The 19627-nt window shown below is 41.0% G+C and overlaps 2 protein-coding genes across 2 annotated transcripts in view; one reads left to right on the plus strand and one right to left on the minus strand.

The window, feature by feature from the left end:
• fbn2b (fibrillin 2b) overlaps positions 1 to 6525 on the plus strand; it is a 274386-nt gene extending 267861 nt beyond the window's left edge. The window contains exons 63-65 of the mRNA XM_059991505.1: positions 834 to 1065; positions 1848 to 2019; positions 2856 to 6525. Coding sequence (XP_059847488.1) covers positions 834 to 1065; positions 1848 to 2019; positions 2856 to 3230 — 779 coding nt within the window. The 3' untranslated portion in view covers positions 3231 to 6525. The remainder of the gene's footprint in view (positions 1 to 833; positions 1066 to 1847; positions 2020 to 2855) is intronic.
• Positions 6526 to 7420: 895 nt separating this feature from the next.
• Positions 7421 to 19627, minus strand: part of LOC132406188 (solute carrier family 12 member 2-like) — a 75846-nt gene continuing 63639 nt past the window's right edge. The window contains exons 23-26 of the mRNA XM_059991506.1: positions 12311 to 12397; positions 11749 to 11878; positions 11590 to 11657; positions 7421 to 10201 (exon numbers count right to left, since the gene is read on the minus strand). Of these exons, the coding sequence (XP_059847489.1) occupies positions 10066 to 10201; positions 11590 to 11657; positions 11749 to 11878; positions 12311 to 12397 (421 nt within the window). The 3' untranslated portion in view covers positions 7421 to 10065. The remainder of the gene's footprint in view (positions 10202 to 11589; positions 11658 to 11748; positions 11879 to 12310; positions 12398 to 19627) is intronic.

Here is a 19627-nt window from a genome sequence, read left to right on the forward strand (position 1 = left end):
CAATTGATAAACAGCACTGAGAAACAATGATACCTTGTGATTAATTTCCACTGATGCCTAGACAGTGAGTCATCAGTCAAGGTGAGTAACAGCAGAAATAAAAATATTCTTACCTCTTCGGTCTCAGAGGGCTGTACGGCAGAGTCAGAAGAGAGGTGAGAAGGCAAGTAATTTGAAAATAAATCATTTAGAATTAAGTTCAAGTTTTCACCCTTTGAACCAGGACTTGGTCTCTAGCTTCTGTAAAGACCAATTGCACTTGTAGTTCTGATCAGTCCCTTGTCTCTGGCCTTAGCTGAGGCAGTTATAGAGGCACTGCAAGTGACCTCCACTTCTGCTCTGCTATGACTCCTACTCTCTCCTGTCTTTAAAAAAAACCCTTACTTGACAATTCATATGACTGAACATTGCACAATTGATTTTGAGTCATAATCTCCAAGCTGAATTAGGGCATTATTAAAAACTGGATGACAGGGCTAGTCCCGGCTGTTGTCTGTAGAGTAATACAGCAGGAAAATGCTTTTTTTTAGCCCAACTGGTCTACGCTAACCACAAAGTCCTCCCTGCTAGTTGTAGTTGCCCAAATTTGGCCCATGACTCCAAACCCCTCCTATCCAGGTACTTATACAAGCGCCTATTAAATGTTGTAATTCTACCCACCTCAACTTCTTCCTTCAGCAGCTCATTCCAGGTACCCACTACCCTCTGTGTAAAGTTACCTCTCCCCTTTTGTGTCTGTCCCCTCTAGTTTTGGTACTCGTGGGACAGTACCCCATCATGTGTCAGAGAGGAGCAAAGTGGATGCTTCTCAGTGATCTCAATTTATTTTTCAGATGAGAATGAATGCAATAATCCCAGTGCCTGTGGTGCAGCCTCCTGTTACAACACACTGGGCAGCTACAAATGCCTCTGCCCTTCTGGGTTTGATTTTGACCAGTACGTTGGGGGATGTCAGGATGTGAATGAATGCTCATCTTCAGGAAACCCCTGCTCTTATGGCTGCTCCAACACAGAAGGTGGCTACCTCTGTGGTTGCCCAGGAGGCTACTTCAGGGTGGGCCAAGGGTAAGTAGCAAGCTAATGACCTTCCTCTGAACCTAAAGCTTGAAGAAATTTGGAGAGGGTGGGGGAGATTAGACAGACGAATAAGATTTTCAAAAACTGAAAATAAATTAACCACAGCTGTTGGATACTTTGGACAGTTAACACTTGTTACAGAAGCAGCCTTTCACATTCTTGCATATACCTAACACTACCTCGCACATAAGCATCTATTGTATTAGTAATAGGAGGTACCGAAGTGATATTTGCAAAATAGATTCACCACAGAGCCACAAAGAGCTGGGCATTGTTGGGGAGCGAGGCAAACTTCCTTTACATGCAACCTCCTGTCATAGGAACCCATCTGGCTTATAACATTGACCTCAAAATATTGTGCAATTCTTTCTTCAGTCATTAGTGAGGTCTCCACTGTGACTTTATGGATGGAAAATCTAGAATATTTCTAACAGATTCAGAGGGTGTAAATTTTAACTCCTGATTTTATCATGGTGGACTATGTGCACTACAGAGATGACCTTCAATAGAAATAGAGGGATGGGCCTCAGTGTTAGATCCCCAGTACAGGAGAAAGCTGTTTCAATGTGAGGATGTGAATGAATGCTCATTTTCAGTGAAATGAGTTTTAGTGTAAGGGTTGATGTATGAGCAGTGATCTTTGTAAAGAAGTGTACCCCAGTCAGTATTTCTAGGAGAGAAGTTTAAAATACGCTTAATTGTAACTAATATGTTGAGAATGTGTACTTACAGTGTTTTATTTTTGTGCTGCCTTTGAATTGCCTGTTCAGACATTGTATATCTGGAATGGGATTCGGGAATGGTCACTATCTGCCTGTGGACGAGGAGGAGGTGGCAGAAGAGAACATGCTGTCCCCTGAGACCTGTTACGAGTGCAAGATCAATGGCTATCCCAAAAGAGGGAGGCACCGGAGGAGCACAAACGGCACTGAATCCCCTGAGGTAATTTATAGAAATATACAGCATGAGAATGGTAGTGGTTGTTTATGTACTTTATCCCAGAAGTATTTTGCAGTACATCGGTGAATTACAGCTATAGACATAAGAGCCATTTTGTGCATTGTAGATCATAAGGCAGAAGAAGTGAATGGCTCATGAATGAAGTCTGTGGTGGCATGGTTTGAAGAAGGAATGGAGGTTGGGCAGCAGAGCTACTTTACTTCAATGGAGCCAGTGGCATGAATTTGCAGACTGGACCTTATGTTAACTTGCATCCTGGTGGATTTGTGGGCCCATTCAATGTAGTGTAAACTCCCAGATGGAGAGTCTTATGAATCGATAAACTACTGCTGATTGACACAATAATTTTGGATATCAGAGACTATAATTAGAATAAGGAGACAGGAAGTCATTCTTATTTGAGAAGGAAATGTCCAGATGCTTTAATGAAAGTTTTCAATATGATATATAATTTACAATATTTATGGCTGGCTGCCATGAAAAGTTAAAATTCCTGGGATTCCAACTTCTAAACAAGACAATATGGAGTAAGAATAATCAAGGCATTTTAAATAGTCATTAGGCAATGGAATAAACTTACAGAAGATTGATAAAGTATTGATCTAGTCAATATCTATAGGAACATCAAATGCTCAGCTATCCTTTTGATGATAAAATCTGTAGAGCAAGTGGTAAAATTGGTGGATGGTTGGTGCTGTTACAGAATGTAACATTACAATATGAGAGGCTGCACTGGCCTGACTACTTAATTATTTACTGTAAATTCCAAAAGCTATCCAATAAAAGCAGGTTAATTAAGGTTTCTTTTTAAAAAGCAGAAGCACAAGATCAGTCTCGCAAGCTTGGACATCGATGTGCCAATCCCATTGAATGTGAATATCTCAGAAATGGGAGTCCATGATCACATCATGGAATTCCTGCCTGCCATCGAACCCTTGGAAAACCACGTGCGTTACTTCATTACCGGAGGGAACGAAGCCAGCTTCTTCCGAATCCACCAGAAAGATGGTCTCAGTTACCTGCACCTAAGCCGCAAAAAGGCTATCCGAGGAAAGTATACATTGGAGGTGTCCAGTATGCCTCTGTACAGGAAGAAAGAACTCCTGAAGCTAGAAGATGAGAATGACATTGACTACCTCGTGGGTGATATTGGTGAGGCCCTTCGAATGAAGCTTCAAATTCATCTTCTTTGATGTTCTTATTTTGTCTCTAGGTGGGGGTAAAAACCCATTTTAAGTAGCACCTCAGCACCAATCAGTCAACATGATACTTTATGATGGGATAGTGGGCTGTGTCAGCTCAACAAAGTCTACACCATATACTTCATACCAACATACCAAGCCTAAACAACAACTGCACTGTCGCAATTTCATACATGCCATGGATTATGGGACTCTCTTCAAAAAGGGCCAATAAATATTTAAGGTTAAGGTTGGGAGTATCCCTGTGCTCAGCCAGTTTTTGTTTTGAAATATAGTGATCTAAATTAGAGAGTATTTAATGATGGATTCAACTATATTGAAGTAAAATAAACACAAGACAATTGGGGATCAGACGTCATGAAATTTGGGAGAATAGGTGCTATTGAGTCGAAGTTAGAGATTTGCTCTTTATTTAGAGAGCAATAAATATGTTACTAAAATATAATACAATTTAATGTCATTATAATTGCCTTGAGAAAATAATTTTCTAAAGAGGGAATATAGATATTTTCTACTCCGGCCTCTGGCCTGTTCTATTCTCAGCAACTCCCTGCCTCTGTTTTAGTATGAGAACTGTAGACAAATCCATTTCATATAATTTGGCAAACACATTTTGGGGATTGTACATCTAACCCAGAAAGCTCTGATCTTAGCAAATTATTTACAAAAATGTTGACCACAGGAAGCAGAGGACAGGCTGTCAGTTCATCAGGAAAATTTTTGAATAAACCGTCAGCCCACTAGTTACAGAGCACAACAAGCCAGTGAAGTCAGAGAACCAGAAAGAGGTGAAATATTTCCATCTGAATGTTGTATAACTTTAAAACAAAACACAATGAAAGGCATCATCTTCTTTAAGTTTATTATTCTCCGAAGTTATGTGCTCATTAATTGCAGGCCCCTCGTAAAGGCCACTGGGGTGTTTATTATGCTTCACAGAGTTGGAATTAACTAAAATTTACATGTGTTAAAAGTGATCGTGTGCATTGTCACAGGAGTTTATCCAAATGCCTGTAACACAGAAGCATTGTTGAGTAAGCATGGCACCATATCCCACCAACCACAGCATCAGTATTAAAAAGAAAATTAATTTTCTTAACAATCAATGGATTCAGGATTAGCACGTCTCAATGACTTTATCTTCTGGTGGGTCTGTGATTATTCCAAAAGTCAGAAAGCTGAGAATCCCTCAGTACTTTGATCCATATACATTTTGAAACTTTGACTGGTGTGTCTAGCAGGTTGTCTACCTGCCCTATTGAAGTGTCTTTATTACAACAAAATCTTGGACATGACCCTAATAGAAGGCCTTTTATTCCAGTGTGTAATGCTCTCATTTTACCTTCCTTCTTTGTAGATGTGTAGACTTCGGCTCTAAGGGATTCATGAGAGAAAGAGGTTCCTTTATATATTTAAACTTGTGTGTGATGTTGATTTTAGCAAGACTGGCTATCAAACGAGCACCTTCTCTCTGCCCAACCACAATCAGGCTGAACCCCTGTCACCTCAGGGATCAGCCCTTAATCTCGTCGCCCAATGGAGAGAGGACTGGCTGACGTGGGAGATGTGCAGCAAAGCAAATGAGGCATAGGATCAGTCATAACCTTATTCAAATCCCAGAGCTGATATGTGAGGCATTGTTTCTACTCATGCTTCAACTTCTTGTGTCCTCCTTTTCCTATTGCCTTATAATGGGAAGTTTAGTCTCTTATTTTACCTCCCAGGAGTGATGGATGTGGCCTTGGCCTGCTCCCCCAAAGTATTATCCCTGCCTTGTCATCTTTGGAATTTTGTCCTAGCCATGGAGCAGAAGGAGAACAAAATGTGTGTCAGTTCTCACGTAAAACAGTGCAAGGCTAAGATTGTGGAATTTTGTGATGGCATATTGTAACAGAGAAAATGATCCATCAACTCCAGATTTGTTCTTTCTAAGGGGAATTCACCAACAGCCACCATTCCACTGCAGAGAATCAGGGTCCAAGACAGTCTTTTATCACCTGTGCTTCTAAACAGCAGTAAGCAAAACCAAAAATATTGAGTACTGGAATTGAAAGTTCCTCTTCATAGATGCCTATACAAATCTCAGTGGATATTGTCCATGCAGCCTTGTTTCATGGCTGCTTGTTTATGTAGGGTGCTTTACACAAACTCCTAGGTAGTATCATTTCAGTGACCCAAATTGACACTATCTGGGAGTAAATATCTCAAAGGTATTTCAGGTAACTGGTAACATAGTTCTTTTGTGTTTGAAATATGGCAGCTTTACTATGATCTAACAGCACAGATGCTGGTCCCCCAGCTCACTGCGCCTGAGCCAGCTCTGTCATTCAGCAATCACAACAAGGACTATGCTTCTTGAACTTCCACCTCTCATTTTGAGTTCAGCTAGATGATAAAGGAGTAACTCTTCTGGTCGTGGATTTGAAAATGACTTGTAATTTTGAACGTATTCCTGTTTAAGGTATAGGACATCCTCAAATTTGCAGCATTTTGACATGGTGGACAGAAAATCACCTACTCATCCTTCACCCCTACCCACCCAGCCCCACAACGCTTCACTTTCTCATTCATGGAGATTAAATAGTCAAATTAATCTTAAATTCTTTAAATGACTCCACTTGGATATGGCACAGTGCAGGCAAGTTACTGTTTCATTAAGGTGCTAATGTTAAGGAATTACACATTCAACCTCAGACTACCTGGTCCTGTTGTTCAGTAGTGCAATTGACCTTACAATGGTGCTAGTATCGAAATTCAGGGTTCCTGCACTATCCATCCCATTTTATATTTATGTATAACCGACATTTTGTACTGTTTGTCAAAATATTTTTTGTGAGCTCATATCTTGTAGCTTTTTTTTGTAAACAGTCACTTCATGTAAAATAGAGGACGTGTTTATACTGTAATCATCTAGTGACAAACTTGAAAAACAACATTTTTATTGTAAACTTGTAATACTGTATACAGATTTTTCTACTGCAAAGAGGGTTATGAATATAGTAATTCTGCCTAAACACTGGACCCTCGCCATCTGTTGACCATTCTGAACTTTGTATTAACGATGTGAAGCTTGGACTGCCAAATAATGAAGTACTGTTACACTACAGGCCCAAGTCAGCCTCTATGTGTTCTGGTGTCATCATTTGGTGCACAGGGGTGCTTTTGGGGTTTGAGGGAGTGATGGAGGGAGGGTTGTGGAGCAAGCAGAGCAAAACAAGTCTACCTGGGGTATTAGATTTGTATCAAGAAACATGCTCAACAATAAAATGGATTATTTTAGGTTATATTTTCTGCCTCTACTGTGATTTGCCCCAGATCTAAGACGTGTAAAGATACTATTCAAAATTGAAAATGGGTAGTTTGTCCAAGGAAGCTGGAGCTGATTATCTTTTAGTGATGGGTTCCTCATGATCAGACCCTTCCTAGCTGACTACCATTGAGTAACTGCATTTGAAATAGCTTGGAAAACCTTGGTTGGCAGGTAATTCATGAATGAGCATTAAATAATAGCAGGTTCACATCTTAAAAACCAAAAGATCTAAATGCAGGGTTTATATGACCTTTCCTTTATATTTAAAAGATGGTTAAATTATTCCACCATTCTGCTAAAAGGTTTAACCTGAGATTGAACAAAGAAAGGCAGCCAACTAATTAATTTGTATAACTGTAACATGTGGTGTTGCAACTTCTAGTGAAGGATTTTGCAAAAAACTTAACAAGTTTTCTCCCTTCCTATGGAAACTGATGACTTTTTATTCCACAAGTGAATGATATTCTTTGAACCTCTACAGCACAATTTTTGGCCTCAATAGTTAAGTCTGATTGTTTCCTCACTCAGTAGACATAATCCATGGGGATCATTGGATAATGATCAGAATGATAGCTCAGACCAGGCTGGAGGCATTGTGCTAATTTTAATGCCATTACCAGAAAGCTATTGACACCAAGCTTCTTATGGGCACAGGGATGAATAAAGCACATTGAGATTGTGTGGGAAACCACTCCAGCATTTTACTTAGCTTCCACTAGACCCCTCTCTCATTCAGAAAATAAGGAGCAGACTAACATCATCGAATACAAATTTTATTCTCTATTGAAGTCAACATCTTCACTATGCTCGTCGTCATAGAATAAATGTACAGCAAGAAACACAACTAAAAGAAGAATCAACATCTGGTACATCTTTCCTTCAGCTCCAGGACTTACTTTTTTTTGGAATTAAAAGCCAGTATCAGAAATGATAACAGGAGCTTACTTGTTCGTCATAAAGCTCATCTAGTGAAAATTAGGGCATAATATAGGCAATAAAATATTCAATGCTACATCAAACATGATCTGCGGTACCTCAAACCCAACACTAATTGTTGTTAAGATTTAGTGCATCCTGGTTAAAATAGGAAGAGCCTCATGTTAAGCATTTCCCATTATTGCTGACAGGAATTAATTGTAGTCAACATTTATTTTCAAAAATTAGGAGCCATTTGTCAGGAAGTTTGCCTTAAATCATCTGCAAGTGAATAAAATCTGAAGACAATGGAGCACATCAGGTGCAGGAGGGGTGCAAGACGCAAACACCTCTGGAATCAATTTAAGTTACTTTTCTGCTGAGACAGATATTCAATTACAATAAAAGCACAGGGAGCAGACAGAATTTAAAAACGATTTGTTTCACCAGCTTAACCTTGGAGGTTGGGTTGTGGAATACAATTTACCCATGTGAATTCTAACAGTTCACCAACAATAATCCTAAATTATTCGTGGGATAAGTCAATGTGTTATTTTGCACGTCATACCAATCCAAACTGAACTTAGTCACAGAAAACTTCAAGTGGGCCCCTAGGCTTCCCATCTAGGAATCCCCAAGTGCGTTCGCAGCCATGGGAAAGAGAGTGGAGTAATCACTCCCAAAACATTGTACCTGACCCTGATGGCCACTTTCTCCTAAGTAACGAGGTGGTCTTCTAAGTTGTTTGTTCATCTCCTTGCAAAATGGCCACGGACCAAGAACCATTGAACTGAAGCTAGAAATTAGGGAACAAATTGAAGAAAATCAACAGCCACTCAGTCCGTCCATTAATGAAAAATTAATTCATCCAGGTCCTGAAAGTTACATGTGGCACACAGCTTGTGGATGTAACAAAAGTCATGTTGGATTAGCCTGATTTTGCAAAGCACTGAAGCCAATTAAAGAGCAGAGGTTAATGACACAGCAGATCCATGGCAGCTGAAGTAGTGATTTCTAGTGCAAGGACAAGGCAAAGTATTTGATCTAGATCCCTGTATTCATCTGGACTCATTCATCAAGTGTTTTTCTTAAAGTGATGAGAGTTTATGCATAACTTTTTCCCGTTCAGTCAAACTTACAAAATCATTCCACGCTTAAGGTGCAAATAGTTTTATAACAGGAATCACCTCTAATTTTATCACAGAATCAGAAAATTTAAGGCACAATGGAGGCTAATTTCCTTCTTTTGATCATGCCAGACAAAAGTCCACTCACTCTTTTCCATTCACTCCATTCCAAAGAAAGCAATCCCAATTGAATAAATCATTGTTCTTGACTAAAGTTTTTCATATTGTAACTCTTGCCTATTCCCTTCTGTCATTTGGTGGCCTGAACTGTATATAGAACTCCAGCTTGAGCCTAACTATTGCTATATAGGGAACTGGCATGATGTGATGTCTTACATTTTATATCTACCTTTGTCTATTCAGTTATCTCCATGAACCTACAACCATGCACTCAATTTCCTTTGTTTCTAATATCTACCACTTATTTAAGTATATTAATGCAACCTAAAATGAATTGTATTTTCCACTCTCCATCCCAACAGGCCAGTTTGTTGTCATCTCCCTGCAATCTATTTTTGTACATCACTGTTAAGCATACAGTGATTTCTGTATCATCTAAACTTGGCCATTCATTAAAGCCCAATATATAATTAAATCAAGATTCCCAAAACCAGATACGTAGCACTGGATCATTTGGCTGGTCAACTTGATGGTGACTGAGCACTGGGTCATGTGGATGAAGCTGGGCCACAATTTGGTTGGTGGCTGCCAATCATCAAAGCAACCATCAACAATTACCCTTTGCTTTTTGCCAATGAATCAATTTTAACTCCAACTTGTCTTTCTCAGTTGGATCCCTTGGGCTTTTATCTTTCTGACCATATCTGCCATGTGGAACTTTGTCAGGTGCCTTGCTGAAATCCACGTAGATTACATCCAGTGGATACCTTCTATGAACTTACTTGTTATCGCCTGAAAAATTTCAGGCACAACTTCTCTTATAAATCCACACTGATTTGCTTTGATTAACCTGTTTGTTTCTAAATGACAGTTACAACTCTTCACAAGACCATTACAGTTATCAGCAACCTAACAAAAAGTCACCAGTGAAGACTCACAGATCACACTGGCCCTTCCATGGAGTGTGTGGAATACTCAAACCAGGTAGTACTTTTGAAGAGTAACTAGAAACAGTTAATAATGAAATACTAATATATGAAGGCTGGGCTTATTCTGATGAGTCTAGTTGAGTCAGTCTTCATCATCCTTAGTAGTATCAGAACAGGATCTTTTCATCCTTTCTCACAACGATAGCATAGGTTCTCATACTCTAGACAAGAATCAATATAAATCTACAACATTAAACGACCAAGCACAACAAATTTCCACTACCCCAGTGCTGACATGCTAGATTACAAAGCTCCTGGGGTAATTTGGTTCTCCTTTGTTACATGAGGTTTTCCTATCGCATTGCCTTGTGCCAGAGCTATCTAAGATATTCAGGCTCTCTAGAAAGGCCCCTGCCAAGACCACGTTAGGAGTAGAAGGTGAGGACACTTTGGTGGTTACCACGGATGAGAAGCACTGGGGGCAAATTCCGAGAAAGGATTTCGAGCCAGGCCATGTAGAGTGCATTGGACACCAACCCTTTACGTGCAATGGGCAAGCTCCTGAGGAAAAGAGAAAGATGTTCATGGTGGTATTGAACCTAATGAGGTACATACTTTAATAACAAGCAGGAGACATAAACATTAGGATAAGGAGCAGGCCTTTAATGGTTGCTGCCATCTAGTACTCCCAAGGTTTCCTCAAACCCCTTGCTACCTTTACCATTCAGAAACATCATCTTATTGGCCTTTGGGATAAGTTCCTTAGGATTGCAGCTGTTTGAATGGAAACATTTTTCCTCACCTCAGGCCCAAATTTAAGCAGCCTGAAGCTGTGACAGCTTACTCTAGATATCCCAGCCAGAGAAAATCATCTTCCAAATATCCCTGTTTCAATTAGATTCCTCCTCATTTTTCTAAACTGAAATGAATATTAAACCTAATTGTCTTAATTTCCCCTCATACGGAAAACACACTCGTTCTGGAGCAAGTGTATACTTCCATAAGCAAAGAAAAATACTGCACACAATGTTCCAAGTGTAGTGTCATCAGAACCCTGTACCTTTGGGCTGAGATCGTGTATTCAAATCTTAGCCTGACAACAAACATACCATTTGCTGTATTAACTGTTTTCGCATCTGCAGGTTTGTTTTTCTACATCAATACTTCCCCATCTAACACCATTTAATTAGCATGTAGCTTTCTCCTACCAAAAAGATAACTTGTCATCTATCCGTTGAACTACATATGCCATGTTTTTACACATTCTCTCAGTCAGCATCAGTCAACTCTGTTTTCATCCTCCTCATGAAATCATCTACTATATTGTCATTGGTAAACTTCAAAATATTACACCCAAATAATCAATGTATGTTACAAATGTCCGAGGCCTAACCATCAATCTAACCTGCCACCTTTCCAATTTCAATTGGCCCTAAGCGACCAGGCTGAAGGCTGAGACGCTACATCAGTCCTGATGTAGAGTACCAGCCTAAAACATTGACTTTTTATTCCTTGCCATAGATGTTGCCGAACCTGATGAGTTCTTCCAGCATTCTGTGTGTGTTGCAAGAAAATCAAGTATTTCTTGTCTAAATGATTTCTTTCTAAAAATCCATGTTAATCTAATCCCATATTCTCCAAGTATCCTGTTATCTCACCTTTGATAATAGCTAATGGCATATTCTCCACCATTGATGTTAGACTGACCAATCTCCAGTTTGTTTCTGCCTTTAACCACTAAAGCTGCTGATTTGCCCCACTCATTCAGTCATTTCATCCCAGGTACAAAATTTGTACAAGAAACAAAATGGCAGCCGCACAGAACCGGGGAAGGAAAATGAATTGTGTATGAATAACATCTGCACCTGGCCCCTCAAACCTTCTCTCAAAGAGAGCACATTTCTCCTATTTTGTCAAAGGAGTGAGGGAGCTGAGGTCCCAGGACTTACATCACTATGAGGTTGGCAGAGCTGGAATGTTCCTGCAGCAGTTCATTCAGTCGTATCTGACGCTGCGTCTGGAATTCAAAAATCAGTGGTGGGGTCGTGATTGGGAGAAAGGAAGCATTTAAAAATTATAAATCATCACATGACAATCAGACCTCAGACCTTCTCCATGAACATTTCCAGGTCCTGGTCCAATATTTTCCACGCCACAGCCGTCTTTCTTGCCGTCTCCCCTTTCAAGTCTTCATTACGGAGCCTGTATGGCTTGATCAGCTCATCGAAGGCTTTGAGACTGAGAAAGGGAGCAGTGACCAACAAAAGGGAAGCCAGAGAAGATTGAGTCCCAACCCACACCAATGCACCCTGTCCTCATCCTCATCCCCACCTCCCTAACACATATGCATCCCCTCTAACCCCACCAACATTCTTTACTCCATGCAATCTGCCCCTTTCCCACTGCACCACCCCATTCTCCACCCATACTGCACCACACCCTTCTCTCCCCCTCACTCCCTCACACACCTTTGCCTCCCTCCACTGACCTTTCCTGATCCCAACTGTCCTCCCCCATTTTGGCAGTACTTATAACTCACCCTTCCATTGCCCATCTGCCCTTTATTACCTTCCCACTGTCCAATTCCCTCTCATTGCACCATTCCTTTACCTCCATCCACAGACCTTTATCCCAAACCCTTACCCTCTCCTGACCACACAGCCCACTTACCTCCCTGCACCAGGTTTACTGTTTATATTCGCAACAATCACAATGTCCGAAAAGCCAATACGGAATTTGTTCAGTAACGTTGCCATCCTGTAACAAAGTGCTGATCAGAGGTAGCTCAAGACACATCTCAAATATCTCCAGGCATTGACAAAAAGACTCAGACCGTGCCACCATAACGTGTTATTATGGGTTACGTATAAAATCCAATTCTGCTTGCCACGGTATTTAGAGAGATCAACCCACAATCAGGAGTTTCAATGGTGCAGTGACCTTGTCAATGAATTTGCCTCCAGGTTGAGTGTTTCTGTAGGTCAGTGGCACCATCATGGATTTTTGAGTGCATGTTAAAACAAAGAGTTAGAAATTCCCCAAAAGATCACAAACAAGAGAGTGGTATACACCTGCTATTCTACGCTGGGAAAAATACAGAATTGCACGTGAGGAGTAGAGAGTGCAACACATGTACGTGTTTATGTTACATAATCAGGGGAAACAGTTCCATTCTCAGTTTGCTTATTCTTCATGTATCTGAAGCTATAAGTACATCCTGGGGTGTTTGAATTTCAGGATGTGGTTACCACACTAAGGGAAGATCATTCCAAGCCCACGGAACCCCAAAATCTGCAAACAATGACCAAACCAAGGAATGTTGAAACATTATGTATTGTCCAAGCTCAAAGTTGGATTATCAAAGAAACATGCCCACATTTTAAAAAAGCATTAGCTCTTTCAAAATGGAGCAATTGAAATGAATGAAGCTTGCTACTTGACCTCACGGCTGTGGCCTGCAATTCACAGGCTTCTGGGTCAGCTGTAGTGATGACTGCCTTCATGGCTGTGGACTTACTTTTGTGAACATTGAAGAGCGCAGCACAGGAACAGGTCATTCTGCCCACAACATTGTGTCGAATCAGCTAAAAAGATCAAATACCCCCAAACACTAATCCCTCCTACCTACACCATCTCCATATCCCTCCATCTTCTTCACATCCATGTGCCTATCTAAATGCCTCTTAAAAGCCTCTAATGTATTTGCCACTGCCATCAGACTAGGCAATGCATTCCAGGCATCCACGACTGAGTAAAAAAATGTATCCCTCACATCTCACTTGAACCTCCCCCTCTCTGCTTCAATGCGTGCCCTCTGGTACTAGTCATTTCATCCCTGGGAAACAGATACTCCCTGCCCTATCCTTGCCTCTCATAATCTTGTAAACCTCTATCAGACTTCCTTTCAGCCTCTGACACTCCAAAGGAAAAAAAAGCCAAGTTTATCGAGCTTGTCGTGATAGCACATGTCCTCTAAACCAGGCAGCACCCTGATAAACCTCGTCTACACCCTCTCCAAAGCCTTAACATCCTTTCTATAGTGTAGTGACCTGAATTGTATGCAATACTCCAGGTATTTTATAAAGTTGCAACATAACCTCCTGACTTTTGAACTCGATGCCTCGACTAATAAAAGCAAGCATTCCATAAGCCTTCTTAACCACCTTATTGACCTAAGTAGCCATTTTCAAGGAGCCCTGAACTCCTGAACTTTGATCCCAAGATCTCTCTGCTCAGTAACACTGTTAAGGACCTTGCCTTTGCATTTGCCCTACCGAGGTACTCATATTTATCTGGTTTGAACTCTATTTGCCATTTCTCTGTCCATATGATATGAATTCAAATCATTAGAAAGGGTCAGAAGGTGTTGAGTCATTGTGGATCGAGTGAAGGAACTGCAAGAGTAAAAAGATCCTGAAGGGATCTTCAGACCCCCGACCAGTGGTAAGGATGTGGTTTATAAATTACAATGGGAGATAGAAAATGTATTCCCAAAGGGCAATGTTAGCATAGTCATGGGGGCTATCAATATGCAAGTACATTGGGGAAAATCAAGTTGGTGCTGGATTCCAAGAGGGGGATTTCTAGAGGACCTATGAGATGGCTTTTGAGAGCAGCTCTTGGCTGAGCTTACTAAGCGATCAGCTATTCTGGATCGGGTGTTGTAAAATGAACTGGAATGATTAGAGAACTTGAGGTAAAAGAACCTTTAGGGGAAAGTGATCATAGTAATGATTGAATTCACCCTGTATTTAGAGAAGGAGAAGCTGAAGTCAGATGTATCAGTGGAGTAAAGGGAATGACAGAGGAGTTGGCCAGAATCGATTGGAAAACAACTCTGGCAGGGACGATGATAAAACAGCAATGGCTGAAATTTCTAAAAGCAATTCAGAAGGCAAAGGATATACGTATACACTCCAAAGAGGAAGAAGTATTCTAAAGGTAAGATGACACAACTGTGGCTAACAAAAGAAGCCAAAGCCAAAGGGAGGACACATAATAGAGCAAAAATTAGTGTGAAGTTAGAGGATTGGAAACCTTTCAGAAACCAGCAGAAGGCAACTAAAACAGTCATTGAGAAGGTAAAGATGAAATATGAAAGTAAGCTAGCCAATAATATTAAAAGGGATATCAAAAGTTTCTTCGGATACATAAAGTGCAGGAGAAGGGAGAGTGGATATCAGACTGCTGGAAAACAATGTTGGAGAGGTATTAATGGGGCACAAGGAAATAGTGGATGAACTGAACAAGTATTTTTCATCCATTCTTCACTGTGGAAGACACTGGCAGTATGGTGGAAGCTCCTGATGTCAGGGGTCATGAAGTGTGTGAAGTTACCATCACTATGAAAAGATTCTTGGAAATTGAAAGGTCTGAAGGTAGATAAGTCACCTGGACCAGATGGTGTACTCTTCCCCCCCCCACCACCCCCCAAGGTTCTGAAAGAGGTGGCTGAAAAGATTGTGGAGGCATTAGTAATGATTTTTCAAGAATCACTAGATTCTGGAATGGATCCGCAAGACTGGAAAATCACAGATGTCACTGCACTCTTTAAGAAGGGAGAAAGGCAGAAGAAAGGAAATTATAGGCCAGTTAGTCTAAACTCAGTGGTTGGGAGGATGATAGAGTCGATTGATAAGGATATAGTTTTGGGGTACTTGGAGACACATGATAAAATAGGCCACAGTCAGCAAGGTGTCTTCGAGGGCAAAATTTGTTGGAATTTTTCGAAGAAATAACAAGCAGGGTAGACAAAAGAGAATCTGTTGCTGTTGTGTATTTGGACTCTCAGAAGGCCTTTGACAAGGTGCCATACGTGAGACTGTTTAACAAGACATGAGCCTATGGTATTATAGGGAAGATTCTAGCATGGATAAAGCAGGAGGCAAAGAGTGAGAATAAAGGGAGCCTTTCCTGGTTGGCTGCTGGTGACTAGTGTTGTTGCACAAGGGTCTATGTTGGGACTGATTCTGTTTATATTATATGCTAATGATTTGAATGATGGAATTGATGGCTTTATTGCAAATTTTGCAGAAGATACAAAATAGGAGGAGGAGCAGGTAGTTTTGAGGAACTAGAGAAGCTACAAAAAGACTGAGACAGATTAGGAAAATGGGCAAAGAAGTGGCAGATAGAATACAGTGTTGGGAAGTGTATGGTCATGCACTTTAGTGGAAGAAATGAACAGGTTGACTATTTTTGAATTGGAGAAAAAATACAAAAAAAACTGAGGTGCAAAGGGACTGGAAGTCCTTATGTAGGATTCCCCAAAAGGTTAATTTGCAGGTTGAGTCTGTGGTGAGGAAGCCAAATGCAATGTTGGCATTCATTTCAAGAAGACTAGAATATAAAAGCAAGGATGTAAGGTTGAGACTTTAACGGTGAGACCTCACCTGAAGCACTGTGGGCAGATCTGGGCCCCTTAGAAAGGATGTGTTGAAACTAAAGAGGGTTCAAAGGAAGTTCACAAAAATGAGGGGTGATCTTATTGAAACCTATCAAATGGTGAAAGACCTTGATAGCGTGGATGTGGAGAGTCTAAGACCAGAGGACACAGCCTCAGAATAGAGGGGTGTCCTTTTAAGAATGGAGATGAGGAGGAATTTCTTTTGCCAGAGAGTGGCAAATCTGTGGAATTCGTTGCCACAGACAGCTATGGAGGTCAAGCCTTTACATATATTGAAGGCAGAGGTTGATAGATTCTCAATTGGTCAGGGCATGAAGGAATACAGGGAGAAAGCAGGAGACTGGGGCTGAAAGGAAAATGGATCAGCCATGATGAAATGGCAGACTAGACGGATGGCCTAATTCTGCTCCTGTGTCTAATGGTCGCAGCTGCAACTGATTTATATTATGCTGTATTATTTGCCAGTCTTCTACACCATCCACAACTCCATCAATCTTGGTATCATCCGCAAATGTACTAACCCACCCAACTGCATTTTCATCCAGGTCAGTTATATACATTACAACCAGCAGAGGTCCCAACACATATCCCTGCGGAACTCCACTAATTACGCACATCCAGCAGGAATAAGTCCCTTTAACCACTGCCCTCTGTCTTCTATGCACAAGCCAGTTCTGAACCCAGACATTTGCCACAGATCCCATACATCCTAATCTTTTGGATTGGCCTCCCATGATGGACCTTGTCAAATACCTTCCTAAAATCCACATAGTCAACATCCACTGCCCTACCCTCATCAATCCCTCCCATCACTTTGTCAAAAAACTCAATCAAGCTGGTAAAGCAAAAGTTCTGAATGTATCTGCTTGCTTTTATTGTTTGCACGATTCAGGTTTTTTTCTGCACATTGGGTGTTAGACGTTTTTCTTTTTTAATGAGTTCTAATTACATTTCTTTGTTTTGTGACAGCTGATCTCAAGGTTGTGTATATAGTATACATACTTTGATAATAACTGAACTTTGACCAACATTGACTGGGTGGGGCACAGACTGGTAAATCTGGAGGAATGATCGGACCCTAAGATGTAGGAGCAGGAAGAGGCTACACACATTGATAAAGTGATTAAGAAGGCTTACGGAATGCTTGTTTTTGTTAGTCGAGGCATTGAATTCAAAAGTCAGGAGGTTATGTTGCAACTTTATAAAACTCTGGTTAGGCCACATCTGGATTATTGCATAGAGTTCTGATCACCCATTATATGAAGGGTGTTGAGGCTTTGGAGAGGGTGCAGAAGAGGTTTACCAGGATGCTGCCTGGTTTAGAGGGTATGTGCTATCATGACAGTTTGGATAAATTTGGGTGGATTTCTCTGAAGCGCCAGGAGCTGAGGGGAGATCTAATAGAAGTTTATTAGATTATGAGAGGCATAGATAGAGTAGACAAGGAGTATCTGTTTCTCAGGATTGAAATATCTAATACCAGAGGACATGCATTGAAGGTGAGGGGGGTAGGTTCAAGTGGGATGTGAGGCGTGAGTTTTTTACTCAGAAAGTCGTGGATGCCTGGAATGCACTGCCTGGTATGGTGGTAAAGGCAAATACATTGGAGGCTTTTAAGAGATGTTTGGATAGGCACAGGAATGCAAGGAAGATGGAGGGATATAGACATGGTGTAGGTGGGAGGGATTAGTGTTTGGGCGTTCTGATTTTCTCTTTTTAGCTGGTTCAACTCAAAGTTGTGGGCAGAATGGCCTGTTCCTGTGCTATACTACTTTACCTTTTATGTTTAATTAGGCTACTCTGCCCATTGGATCTCATTTATTATCCCTCTCAACTCCATTCTCCTACCTTCTCCCCATAACCTTTGACGTCTGACTAATCTAGAACTATTCAACCTCCACTTTAAATATACTGTACTCAGTGACTTGTACTTCACAGCAGTCTAGGGCATAGAATTCCACAGACTCACCATTCTTAAAAAATATTCTTCTTCACCTCTGTTCTAAATGGACATCCCTCTATTCTGCGGCTGTGCTCTCTGGTCTGACTCACCCACTGTAGGAGACATCCACTGGGCCTTTCAATATTTGATAAGTTTCAGTGAGATCCTCCCCCCCCCCCCCCCCCCATTCTTCTAAACTCCAGCAAGGTCAGGTCCAGAGTCATTCAACACTCCTCGTATATTAACCCTTTGTACATCTGTGTAAGATGTAATGATTGTACATCTAACTCCAAATCCAGCAGGGGTTATCTAACCTTTCTTTTGCTGTTGGTTCTCAGAATGCAATCCTTCCTACCAAAATGACACTGCAGAGAGAGCAATGGGAGCAAATAGATTCATTAAGTGTCTTGCCTCAGTCCTCACTGTGAAAGACACCAGCAGCAGTCTAGAAATTCAAGAGTATCAGTGGGCAGCAATGTGTTCAGTTGCTATTTCTAAGGAGAAAGTGCTTGGAAAGCTGAAAGGACCGAAGGTAGATAACTCACCTGGCACAGAGACTACATAACAGGGTCTGATGGAGGTAGCTAAAGAGTTGTGGAAGCATTGGTGATCTTTCAAGGATTACTAAATTCTGAAATAGTTCCAGAGGAGTTGAAAACTGTAAATGTTTCTCCACTCTTTGAGAATTGAAAGACAGGAAATTATAGGCCAGTTAGCTTGACTTCAGTGGTTGGCAAGATGTTAGAGTCCCATTATTAAAGATGGGGTTTCAGGGTACTTGGAGGCACATGATAAAATAGGCTAAAGTTAGCATTTTCTCCTTAAGGGGAAATCTTGCCTGACAAATCTGTGGGAATTCTTTGAGGAAGTAACAAGCAGGCTAGACAAAGGAGTGTCAGTAAATGTTGTTTACCTGGAATTTCAGAAGGCCCTTGACAAGATGCCACACTTGAGGATACTGAACAAGATAAAAGCCCATGGTATTCCAAGAAAGATACAAATATTGAGCTGAGTCTTCATGAAGGGTCTCAGCCTGAAATGTCAACTGTTTATTCCTGTCCATAGATGCTGCCTGACTTACTAAGTTCCTCCAGCATTTTGTGTGTGTTAGCATGAACAGAAGATTAGCTGACTGCCAGAAGGCAAAGAGTGGGAATAAAGGGCTGTCATTGGCTGCCAGTAGCTAGTGCTGTTTGCGGAGTCAGTGTTGGGGTCACTAATTTTCATGTTCTATTGTAAGGATCTGGATGGCATAATTGAAGACCTTTTGGCTAAGCTTGTGAATGCTACAATTACAGGTGGAGGTGCAGGTAGTGTTGAGGAAGCAGTGAGTCTACAGAAAGACTTCAACAGATTAGGAGAACGGGCAAAGAAGCGGTAGATGGAATATTGTGTAGGGAAGAGTATGGTCATGCACTTTCATTGAAGGAATAGAGGCTAAGGTTACTTTCTAAATGTACTCACTGGAGTTTAGAAGAATGAGGATGCACATCATTAAAACCTAGTGAATATTGAAAGGCATGAGTGGATGTGGAAAGGATGTTTCCGATAATGGGGGAGCCTAGAATCAAAGGACACAGCCTCAGAATAGGACAACCGTTTAGAATAGAAATGAGGTGGAATTTCTTTAACCAGAGGG

The sequence above is a fragment of the Hypanus sabinus genome, chromosome 16 (genome assembly GCF_030144855.1).
Source record: "Hypanus sabinus isolate sHypSab1 chromosome 16, sHypSab1.hap1, whole genome shotgun sequence".
Lineage (NCBI taxonomy): Eukaryota > Metazoa > Chordata > Chondrichthyes > Myliobatiformes > Dasyatidae > Hypanus > Hypanus sabinus.